Source organism: Piliocolobus tephrosceles, chromosome X (genome assembly GCF_002776525.5).
Source record: "Piliocolobus tephrosceles isolate RC106 chromosome X, ASM277652v3, whole genome shotgun sequence".
Lineage (NCBI taxonomy): Eukaryota > Metazoa > Chordata > Mammalia > Primates > Cercopithecidae > Piliocolobus > Piliocolobus tephrosceles.
The window spans coordinates 76,939,894-76,952,625 of record NC_045455.1 but is presented as its reverse complement, the minus strand read 5'-3'; the positions used below and the strand labels follow the sequence as shown (position 1 = coordinate 76,952,625).

At 41.2% G+C, this 12,732-nt stretch overlaps 1 protein-coding gene across 2 annotated transcripts in view; it reads right to left on the bottom strand.

Moving 5' to 3' along the window:
- LHFPL6 (LHFPL tetraspan subfamily member 6) overlaps nucleotides 1–12,510 on the bottom strand; it is a 259,074-nt gene extending 246,564 nt beyond the window's left edge. The window contains exons 1-2 of one of the 2 annotated variants that reach the window (XM_023208873.1): nucleotides 12,171–12,510; nucleotides 10,117–10,675 (exon numbers count right to left, since the gene is read on the bottom strand). In XM_023208873.1, coding sequence (XP_023064641.1) covers nucleotides 10,117–10,501 — 385 coding nt within the window. In that variant the 5' untranslated portion in view covers nucleotides 10,502–10,675; nucleotides 12,171–12,510. The remainder of the gene's footprint in view (nucleotides 1–10,116; nucleotides 10,676–12,170) is intronic. The other variant, XM_023208874.1, reaches the window with a different exon arrangement.
- Nucleotides 12,511–12,732: the final 222 nt, after the last annotated feature.

The window sequence follows — 12,732 nt, the reverse complement described above, 5'->3', positions numbered from 1 at the left end:
AACCATGCCCACAAAACTGTGCAAGGAAAAGCAAGAGAAGGAGAAATACCCTGGATTCTTCCAGTCTCCTTCTGTCTTCCAAAAGTACCTCCCACTGGCCGGATGTTCAGATGCCAGATGCTAAGGCTTCCAGGAACGTGGTCCTTGTGATTTACAACCAAGCAGGGAAAGGGCGGGATGGAAAATGAATGGCACACAGTGTGTGAGGCTGCTGAGCCCCTCACGTGGCTGCAGAGTGAGCCTCACCAGTTGATCACTGTCTGAGCAAAACACAGAAGTGCGTGTGTCATATATCATGAGTCCTTGTATTGTAATTATACCTCGCACGTTGGTTTCCTCTATGACACCATGAGCTCAGCAACAGCAGGAACCCAATTTTTACCCCAACACATAGCACATTATTTGACATACAGTGGGTGCTCGATAAGTAAATGCCCTTAACCACCAGTCCCCTGGATTTACAACATACTTTAACTTGGTATTTCCCAAAGTTTATTCTGTTGACCATTAATTCAAAGAGATGTTAATGGATATTACAAGTAAATAGGGCCCTGCCGTTCCCAAATAAGTTTGTGAAACAAAGGGTTAAATAAACTTAAGCTGGTTTGTTTATTGCAGAATTATTCAGAGTTTTTAAAATGTGCTTGAAGAGAGAACTGTAGTGTGACACAGCATTGTTTCAACATACATGACGACTAAACACTTTTTCCAAAGAGCTAACATTATGCAGGAACCTCAGTTCTAAGGAGATATTGCTTAAATATCTTCACATTGGTAGCATTACTTCCTTTTATCTTTGAAATATTCCCATGAGGTACAGAAGAATAAGGTCACACCTTGCAGATACAAGTGTCACTAATAAGTAATTAAAGCTAAAGAACACATCAAGTATTAATTGGATATATAAGGTGTCATTTACTATTCCAGTCACTGCAGGGCTAGAATAAAAATATAAGTCATAGTTCCTACCCTATTTGAAGAGATAAGAAAAACAGAGAACCATAAAATGAAACTTTCTTTTTTATCCAACAATATTTTTATACATGCTTTAGTACATCAAGATACCTGGTGCTGTTTGATTATTAAAACTCCGAGACCCATGGAGGGTAATTATTTACTGAAGTGATAAGCAGGTCAGCTCTGGAGCTTACAATTTCAATTTCACGAATTATAAGAGCAAATCACTAACTGGAATGACATCTACCAGATAAATTTTTTGTTTGTTTGTTTTGTTGTTTTTTGTTTTTTTTTTTTTTTGAGAGAGTCTTACTCTGTTGCACAGGCTGGAGTGCAGTGGCCCCATCTCGGCTCACTGCAACCTCTGCCTCCCGGGTTCAAGAGATTCTCCTGCCTCAGCCTCCTGAGTGGCCGAGATTACAGGCACGTGCCACCACACCTGGCTAATTTTTGCATTTTTAGTAACGATAGGGTTTCACCACGTTGCTCAGGCTGGTCTCGAACTCCTGACCTCATGATCTGCCCACCTCGGCCTCCCAAAGTGCTGGGATTAATTATAGATGTAAGTCACCATGCCCAGCCCAGATTTTGCTAAATCACCAATAATAACAATATTAATGACAAGAACTTGGCAATGTTGTATCCACCCCCATGAGCCTCTAAAAATGACCATTTAAAAATCTCTGAGAAAGTCATGGACTTTTTTTTATTATGATATAGCTAAAACTTCTATTTGCTTCTATATTTTATTGATCCAGATCAATAAAGTAGGACATTATCCTTCATTTTTAAACAGAGACACAAAGCCTTTGGTTTTGTTATCTAAGAAATATGTCCTTTGGAATTAATATTATCATTTACCTTCATAAAGGATTATTACAAAGGCTTCCAACAATGGGCGTCTACACCAGAAAATTTAGCCAGCACATGATCATCTGTTAAATAATTTGTAAAAGACAGTATGCTTGTTTTGGTCAGATATTTTGGCATTCTCCCCAAATGGCCTCTCTATTACAGATTACGTTATTAATATTAACCTGTAATATAATTTTTGAATATTGGCAAAAAGTTGCTATATCATATTATAAGTATTTCTGTCACACCAGAAGCACAAACTGAGGGCCAAAGAGACAATAAGAATATTCCCTTATGTTGAGACTTATTCACGGTGAACAAAAATTCTGAATTCTAAATATAATATAAAGTAGAAGTTGAATCAGCACTTTTAATATTGTGGTGATAGTATTCACAGCCTAGTCAGTAACTAATGGGACAACTTTGATTTTCATGCTCTAAAATTCAGTGTTCTCATCTGTTAAAAAAAAATTAATCACCTGCTTCACTGAGGTGAAATGAAAACTGAATACGTTCCACAGCTCAAGGGTCCCTTCAGGGTGCAGGACCCAAATAAATTAGGTAAATATTGAATCCTATATTCCCGCCCATTTTATCTAGGAGATTGGCAATATGCATCAACACACCAAAAGCTCTGTGAAGTTCTGCTGCAATGAATCTATTAACTTTCCAGAACCAAGGGCTTCTCAAATCTACTTGTCCCTAAAACTGTTTTACTTTTTCCTGGTAGCACCTATTGGTACACCCAGGAATTAATGTTCCTCAGAACTCACTTAAGGCTGATGCTTCAAGGGAGCAACAAGTTCAATTCTTGTGACATCCAAGAATACAAGTTTTGAGTTGCTGCTTTTATTATTTCTGATTATAACCAACATGCACACAATAAGACACCCTTGCCAACCTGGAGAGTTCAAAAACAGAGTATATAATAATGATGACTTTGTGTGGAGTGCAAATTGTATGCATCTCATCATACTTACATAGAATGATGTAAGTATCATTGATATGTAAATATATGATACATAGAATGATATAAAGATCTCTTGAGTGTGGTTTTTGAGTTCTTTCTATGGAAACTGTTATGAATTTACATTCCTCAGTTGGTTTCCTTTGTGACTAACAATTTGTTTGCACAAGGTAGGTCAACAATTTGCATTTCACTCTGTTAGTGAGGCTAACTGATCCACACTGACCATGGCCTCAGGGGTATCTGGCTATGGCTGTGTTTGCTGTTGGAAGCTAAGGGAAGTAAGTTAAAAATCAAACAACTCTCTTAGAAAGACTCTACTCTGCCTAAAGCAAATGGAGAACTGAACCATGTCAAAAATAAATAATTCTAGCAAAAAAGTGTTGCATAGCTGCTAATAAGTCCAAATATAATGGAAAACTCTATATCCTACCATTTTAAGACTTACTATGATTATTATTTTTACTTCAAAAATACAAAGTTAAAAAGTAAAACACAGTAACGCAAAACAGGGAAAAGCTGATACATTTGGCCAAAAAAACTAGATGTGAGCCCACTCTAACAGAACATGTAGCAGCAACATCACATTGTTGCAGGATGAAGGAGGAAAAATACAGCATTGGGAATGATGGTGGGGTTTGCACTTTGTACCTGGAGTCATACATCAAAATACAGTCCTCATCTAAGTATAGCATGGAAAACATTTCATTCTTTTTTATGAGTGTATATACAAGGCTAACCATCACCTAAGGTCAGCAAGCAATATAAAAGCAAAACCAACAATAAATGCATCTGTTCCTACACCAATTCTTATGTTCTGCAGCTCAAATCACAACACCCCCAAAATGACCACTACAGAGGTAATGATGATTCACTCTAAGCTTAACAGTGTGTAAGTCTACATCCCAATACTAGTACCATATGAAGTTTTAGGCAAATAAAAGTGGTTTGTGTTTCTCCAAATATGGTCTGTGGACCATCTGTGTCTAAAACACCTGGGGAGTTTCTTCAAAGTGCTCCCTGGGCCCCACCCAGACCTTTCCAGCAGTCTCTCTGGGGTTAGGCCTTGGACTCTTTACATAGAATAATCTCTCTGGTGAGTTTTAAGCCTACTAGAAAGCTAAAAGAATATTGTATTGAGGCTGGGTGCATTGGCTGACGCCTGTCATTCCAGCACTTTGGGAGACTGAGGCGGGCAGATCACCTAAAGTCAGGAGTTCAAGACCAGCCTGGCCAACAAGGTGAAACCCTGTCTCTACTAAAAATACAAAAATTAACCAGACATGGTGGCAGACGCCTATAATCCCAGCTACTAGGGAGGCCAAGGCAGGAGAATCGCTTGAACCCAGGAAAGCAGAGGTTGCAGTGAGCCAAGATCACACCATTGCCCTCCAGCCTAGACGACAAGAGCAAAACTCCATCTCAAAAAAACAACAACAACAACAAAAAGAATACTGCATTGAATCCTGATATGGAGAACTTAGAAACCTCATAGGAAAGCATCAAAACAATAAAAATCTTTCTCATGTTAAGGCTTAGAAAACAAGTTTTTTTAGAAAAAAAAAAAAACGCAAAAAACGAAACTGGCGACCATGACAATTTGGAAACATAATTTAAAAACATCATTAGATACAAACATATACAATTTTGTGTTCTCTATATTATAAAAGATTTATTAATTCCTCAACATCGTTGCTTTTAAGAAATCCTGAGCTTAGAGTGCATGCTCTCTTTGGTGCTCATTGTCAGCTGCCTGCAGTGTATCTTCCTTTCTTTCCTTTCATTTATTTATTTATTTTTTTTTGAGACAGAGTCTTGCTCTGTCACCCAGGCTGCAGTGGCACAATCTTGGCTCACTGCAACCTCGGCCTCCTGGGTTCAAGCGATTTTTATGCCTCAGCCTCCAGATTAGCTGGAACTACAGGCACACGCCACCACATCTGACTAATTTTCATATTTTTAGTGGAGCTAGGGTTTCGTCATATTGGGCAGGCTGGTCTTGAGCTCCTGGCCTCAGGTGATCCGCCTGCCTCGGCCTCCCAAAGTGCTGGGATTATAGGCGTGAGCCACTGCGCCTGGCATGCATCTCCCTTTCACTCCTTCCTGGCTGGCAAAGCCCCACTCCCACTGTTTCACCACATAGGCCTCCATCTCAAGCTTGCTCCTTTATACTATCAGTGTTCGTGGTTGTGATGAAAGGCATGGTCTGTGGCCCTAGAAATGTATGATCACTGAGCAAGAGTTTATCATCTTCTTCCCCAAAGATGCTGAAGACCAGGAGGTCTTTTCACTGGTTAAGGCTGATTTAAGTGCCATTCTACCTTGCTGGAGAAATTCAGAAGGACTGGCTCCTAGGGTGCCCTTCTGGCCTTTATCATTGTATATTTCCAAGATGTACATGACTGTACAGAGTTGGCCAAGGGCTGTCCAGGACCATCCCTATGGTCTATAGTATGGTGTTCATATCTTTCAATTAACAATTTCTTACTGAAAATCCACTGCATGCAAACTTCAGAAGTTGTATTAAAGTCTCATTTTGAATTCTTCATATATAAAATCTTGTGTCTGATATAAGAAAATGATAAATAAAAGGAAATGTTATGTATAATACATATAACATATATATGTATGTATATATATATATAACATGTATTAAGAGAGAATTCCATACAACTGGTTGTGACAAGAACTAAGAGAAATGGAACAAGAATGGCTAAATCAGTACCAAACTACAGAGGTAGACCCCCTTTATACTTCAATTTTAGAGAGGTTTATAGCAGATTATGACAGGACGACACTTTAACTCAGTTCTGAAAGTAAGCCATCTACCAGAAATCTCATTTTCTTAAATAGGAAATGGTTAACTTAGAACCTGGTTTTCAAGGTGTGGTGTCTGAACCAGCAGCAGCAGCATCACCTGAGAACGTGTTAGACGTGCAAACTCTCAGGTACCCCACCAAATCTACTGATTTAGAAATTCTGCAATCCGTGGTTTAAAAGGTCCCGCAGGTGATTCTTATGCATACTAGAGTTTAAAAACTGCTGGCTTAAAACTCAAGACAACTCACCTGGACCTTCTATCATAGGTTACAGTGAGCCAAATAAAACAAGAGTAGTTATTATCGTAATCTATAAGGCATCATTAAAAAAAAAAAAAAAAAAGACCCCTGCCTGCTTCCCTAAGTGGCCTAAGAAGAAGTCCCTACATTTCTTTAAATTAGAGCAACTGTTTTCAGTTAAGACACGGTCACAGAAAGCCACTATGCCCATTAATATGCCAACACTCATTATTTAGCTTATTACTCAGCTGTCACGTGGCGGAGAGTTTGGATATAAAGAAAAGCATAACATGGCATATCAAGCAAGGGAAGGAGAGTCCCAAGCAGTCTTGCTCAAGCCATGAAAGACAGGCCCAGGTGAACTCCACAGTAGGGAGACTCTGAAAAGGCAATGATACTTTCAGAACACAGAGTAAGGGATGCTCAAAGAAATATTCTGACATCATCACCGCCTTCAGCGGCACTTAACCATCAATTCGTTGAGATGATCTCCTCCGGCTTCTTAGAACAAAACAGTGTCTAAGCTGGAAAGGTAATGGTTTGCTGCTGGTTAGCACTCCACACGCATTTCATATGTATATACGACTAACGATCAAACTAAACGTGGAATAATATAAATCTGGGACTCTCTTTGGTACTTCCTCATTACTGCACCAGCAGTTTCTTAAGATGAAATGTACACATTCAGATTCTGACATTTGCAAGCACCACCTGACGGAACTTATAAATACACTTAATATGTCTTTACAATGTTCTTACGTGTACCATTTACAGGGCATGTAAATCTTACTAATAGGTGCATCAAAAATATTAATTTGATATTAATTTAATTCTGTTAAAGCCCTTAATGACTAAAACGGTATTTGAAAGCACAAAATTTTATATTCACCAATCAAAAACATTAAAGCCTCTATTTTCTTCTAGCATCCTTACCACACTATATACATGGTAACATTTTTATTTTATGTTGTATTTCCCACAGCCTCTCTACATGCCTTTTAAAAACTCAGTTGAGGGTAACTCAACCCACATGGGTTCTTTAAAGTTAGGACATAAACATACCTTATAATATGAAATGGAGGTGGTGGCAATTCAAGTTTCTGTACAGATTACCACAGGAAAAGTGATAGTCAATGACTCCTTGAGGTATTCCTACTATAGGTAAAAAAAAATCCATGTAAGGCAGCCCCATTTTACATTGCTCTATCAGTTGACAGCTGACATTTTAACCTCTAACCAACCATAGCAAGAAGATTCCGAATTAAGTTTGACATTTTGTCCTTTAACTTGTTCCAAAGCACTGCAGGGGTTTTACTGCCTGATGTTACACCATATGTGCAGACTCTAGACACAGCAGGCGGGGTTAAGCAGGATGCCTCTGTATTTTGCCATTCTCCTGCTTCCTGTTGTTTTTGGAGCAGCCTAACTTTAGCTAAACATAACCCTCCTGGGCATATCATTTTTAGCAGGAGAATCTGCCTCATAGCAAAGTTCCCTGTATGTTGATTACATTTCTGAAACATGGCAGTCTATGAGATTGATAGAACTCACTGGTTTGGCATCCTGCCGAGTCTTTATGAAACCCAACCCATCATAGGAAAAATTTATTAAAATAAAATTTCTTACTGCATAAGTTTTCATGAATAAAAACTTAAACTATTATGAAAAACCTACCTAGGGAATTCTTTTCAAAGTTTTTTTTTTTTTTTTTTTTTGTCATCTAGTCTCCCATTAAGTAACAGTGCTAAACAGGGATTCTTCAAAACCTTTTCCATGTTTCAAGTTATTTTTTAATTCTAAATTTACTGTTATCTTTGGTAATGGGTATGTTTACTTGTACCCTCGAGAGGTGAGAGTCTGTAAAACCCTCTTAGATTTTACATCCAGAATTATTTTTGCCAGTATAAGAAATACTTTTGAGAAATGAGAGAATACCAGCTGCTACTAACACATTTTGTTGTTGTTGTTTTGAGACAGAGTCTCACTCTGTCACCCAGGCTGGAGTGCAGTGGCACGATCTCGGCTTACTGCAAGCTCCGCCTCCCAGGTTCACACCATTCTCTTGCCTCAGCCTCCCAAGTAGCTGGGACTACAGGCACCTGCCACCACACCCAGCTGTTTTTATTGTATTTTTAGTAGAGACGGGGTTTCACCATTAGCCAGGATGGTCTCTATCTCCCGACCTCGTGATCCGCCCATCTCAGCCTCCCAAAGTGCTGGGATTACAGGTGTGAGCCACCGTGCCAGGCCAGCTGCTACTAACAAATGATACTCTTAGCTTAATGTCAGTAACTCCTACCAAGCCAGAGTTCATGAAAAGTACACACAAAGAAAAAAACACGGTTCTTTAAAAATATATATAATTTCCCCAAGTGTCTGTCCCCTTTGGTATTCTGTAAAGTAGAACATTTAGCTCTATATAATTCAAAAAAAAATCTATACATAGCTTAGAGAGGGAACCATAAATCTCATGGGTCTCAGATTCACTTCCTGTTGCCTTCCTTCATTACATGTTTAAAGATAATCAATAAAAACTGATTTCTCTTTGTAAGCATTTTCCTGTTCTGCCGGAAATAATAGCAGGCCCTGCCCTAAAATGAAGGAAAAATGGAAAGTAATATTTACCATAAGAGGAAAAAATGAAACTGCCTAAGCATTTTTCCTGAGCCAAGTGAAACACAAACAGCAGACCAAGTTTATTCTTACAGAAAAATATTTTAAACACTCTTGGCATTCATTCTATTCTTAATAGAATTAAATTTGAAATACTTAATTTTAAATACTCCTGGCATTAATTCTATTCTTAAGATCTATTCTTAAAATTGGTAAGTTTTCAAACTCTGAATTTACATTTCCACTTTCCACAGCAACTTCTTCAGGTTTCCTAACAGTTTTAACAACATACCTGTGTAAATATCTATATCACATGCAAGACTTTTGTCAGTGTTAAACGTTGAAGATGTAAAGAGAGGACAGGTAGGTCCCCCACACTGCCTCCAGGGAGGGACTAAGATGCAAAACCAATGGGAAAAAAACCAAATGAGAACAAAGTTACATTAGTAAGGAAAGAATGGACAGTTCTATCTCCCTTCAAAACAAAACTTTCTATCTCATTTCAAAACACAAAATTTTGCCACTTGCATTTGCAGCACAAGAATTAAACATTACTTAAAATGTTACTTAGTTTTATATTAAATAATCTGAAATAATCCATTGGGGTTCTCTAATACGGGGAGACTATCTCACAACTATTCATTTTTAATGTGTTTTTCTTCTTCAGGATTCTTCACAAAAGACTGTAAGAGAACACCAAATGGGAGAGTAACAGACCTTTACTTTGTAATGAAGTTCCAAATACATTGTATCAGTTTTCCAGGCTTCCTGTTTCCCTTCACTCTGCACTATCTATGGAGGTTGTCATATTTCACCAGGGTTGACTGTAAATCAGACAAGTTCAGCCAGTCAGGTTGAAGAATGGAGGTGAAAAGCACAGTGGAAAATACATAAAGTACAATTAAAACCATATGACCAGAGATATTGAAGCAATACTTGCTGGAGGAAATCCAAGTAAAAATCAAACCTTTTCTGGCGTTAGTGAAACTATCCAGTCCGTCTGGGACAAGCACACGTCGTTTGCTAAATATCCCTTTTCTTTTTTTCCACAGCAAGAGCACCCAGGAAAGTCAAGACCTAACAAGGTCATTAAGTGGAGAGCTATCTCTGTAGAACAGTTAAGTTCATAGCTGTTGTATAAAACTGATCTCTCATTTCAAAGAGTTAACATTTATTTAGAAATAGAGTTGAAGATTGGGCAAGAGTAAATTTTGCATCCACCAAAGTGTATTAGAGGTTCATGATAACAACGTTGCATCAAAAACCTTTTCCACTTTTCTGTGAAATCTTTACCTCTGAAGACCTGAGGACTCCATGAAGACAAAGATAATCTAATTGCCTATTGTTTAACATAAAGAACAAGAAGCTATAAAATCCAAACTGTCTCCCCTACTACACTGCAAACAACCCAGATGTTACTGTTTCACATAGGTGGCACTTAGCAGGCCAGTGATGTATACATACAGAAATGAAGAACTCTTGAAGCTGTAAGGCAATTCTGACAATAATCTTGACTTTGGCAACCTATCATCAAAGCCATTCCAAATCTATTTCTCTTGTGCATTCCAGGTGTCATTTATAATAATCTCAGTAGACAACTGAAACGTAATTTTTAATACTGCTTTGGGATTCCAGTAAACAACTCAAGCTCAGCAAGTCACTTACCCCCAAGAAACTGAATTCCTCCAGCCACTCTTCCCACTGTCCTGGAGATGAGGTCGGAAACACAGCAACCCATGAGGGCAGTGAGTGCCACCAGGAGGAGGAGGCCACAACCCAGGCCGGTCACTATGGTGCAGATCCTCCATTCTGCGCTGGGGATACCTTGGAAGGAAGCATAGCGCCCACATTCCTCCACCATCACCATCATCTGCCGACTCTCATCATGCACAGGATATGAGCACCTCCGGAAGGTACCAAAGGACACAGGCTTGCCCAGCTGTGATCCCCAGAGCCAGTAAGGCATAAAGAAGCCCACGCAGGAGGTGGCAGCACAAAGAAAAGAGAGCAAAGCCCAGATTACTCCAGTACAAGTCAGGCTGGATGCCATCTTTCACCAGATAGGGCAATGAGGACCCCAAGTAAGTGTTCAGGGACTGCAGGACTGAATGAAGACGTGAAATCACCAGGGACCCACAGATAATCCACAGTTCTGTAATGCAGAATGGATCCTCAGTCTTACTGGACATCAGCTTTCCATCCTCTGTACTAAGGATGATGGTCCCTGGTAAAACAACAGGAAACATTAAAAATTAAAAGCATTAAAAGAAGTGACAACACTGTTTCAGCTAGTCTACAATTTTCAATTAAGAAACATTCAGACTTGCCTCAACACTTTAAAAGTGGGAAGAACTAATTTTCTCTCTGAGCTTCTCCATAACTTGATTTTTGTCAAACCAGCTCAAAGCTTTTTCATGTCTTTATCTCCTATAAATGTTTCCAAATTAACTCTGACAGCTATTTACTTAAAGAAACGCCTGATTTGTATTTGACAGGCCAATGAATTCTTTCTATATATTATATCCTCACATTAAAAGTAATGTAGCATTTTCACTGGCAATAAACAATGAAAATAAAATGAACCATGCCATGGTTTCCTTTTTTTGGCTTGCAAGTTCGTGCTCATAGTTTGTTGCAACTTTTCTATGTCCCTTTAAGGGTGCATTAACTCTCTGCATGAGCCAAACAAACTAATTAGGATAATTTTTCACAACTGCAGAGTACCATAAATTTAACAAGCATTATGGTCTGCGGAGGCACACACAGTACAGAACTATTACCAGACACTCTTTGTACTCATTCAGCAGCATTTGAGAATTTCTTTAGTCTTAACATCTTCTAGTGTAAAAGAATGCCTGTGTATGACTTATTTTGGGTCTGCAGTTCTGATTCATTGATTCCAACAGTTTTATTGGAATCATTTCTCCCACTGAATGATTGTCTAATCTGAACAGCAACCCATACTTCCCAGTATTCTACATCAAACCCCAGTCATCCAAACGGTTCCAGGGACATTGACTTCCACCCCAGCCTTTCAAAGAGTTCCTTAACCATTTCTCACACTTTCTATAAAGAAACGAATACAGAAGCACACAGCCCCTCCACCCTAGAGTTCCACCCCCAGGACTCCTAACTCTAGCTTTCAGGGTCCACAGCAAATTCCCCCCTTTCTTCACCTCGCCCCTACCCGTTTTTTCTCTAACCACCGCCCATTTTCAGTTCTGGATGTCATTCAAAACGGAGGTCCGGCTACTATTTTTTTTTTTCTAATCTTGCCAACTGCAGTCAGTGGCTGAAGTTGATCTATCTGGGCCACGAGGCTGGGGAAGACCAGCAGGGGGTGGCGTGGGGGCAGGGGGCCCCCATCTCCAACTGCGGTGAGGCGCCCTCGCCAAGACAAGCCCTTATTTAGCCCCCTGCCATTGCCTCACCGAGCCACTTCACCCATGGAGACACACAATGATCCCTCCATTCTAAAAGCGGGCAAGAGGCATTTTCCAGCCGGCTCTGGATGAAGGGAGGGGATAAGGATGGGAAGGCAGCACCCCCCGGAGGCAGACGCCAAGAGCGGACGCGGCTGGCAGGGAGAGCCGACGGATTTGCCGAGCTCAGGAAGTCCGGAACCCGGGAGCAGCCCAACTCCGACTCCGGGGTAGAGAGGGAGCCCGGGAGAAAGCAGCGGAGCCCACGCCCACGGGGCAGCCAAGCGCTTTACTTACATGGCTGGAGGGCGGCGGCTCCCTTCCCTCCCGCGTCCCGGGCGCACACACAACTTGCTGTCTTTCTCGGGCGGGAACATCCACGGAAAACCAGACCGTCCTGCCCTTCTTTGCCTCTGTCCCTAACGGCCGCAGAGCCCCGGGGCCCAACCTGAAGAGCAGGAGTTGGCAGGAGGCGGAGGGTCTCCAGAAACGGGCTGGCACCAGCGGAGACCCCCGCTCCCGGCGAGTCCGCGGCGGCGGTTCTGGCGGAGCGCAGTGGCCGCGCGCGGGCGCCGGGGATCGCACGCAGAGGAGTGGATCTCCCTTTGGCAGGCGAGGCACGCACCGCCTCCTCCCCTCCGCTGCCCGGCCCTCCTCTCTCCAGTCCCCTCCCCTCGCGCTCCGGGAGCTCCGCGCAGACAGACCCAGGACGCACCGGGGACGTTCCTGGAGCGCCGGGAGGGGAGTGGGGGGCGCCCCGCTGTCCGCGCGGGTCCAGGCCCACCCCCGGAGGCAGCTTTCGCGGCTCCTCCCCTAGCCCCGAGCCCCCTCGCGCCCCCTCTCCCTGCGTCTCATTCAA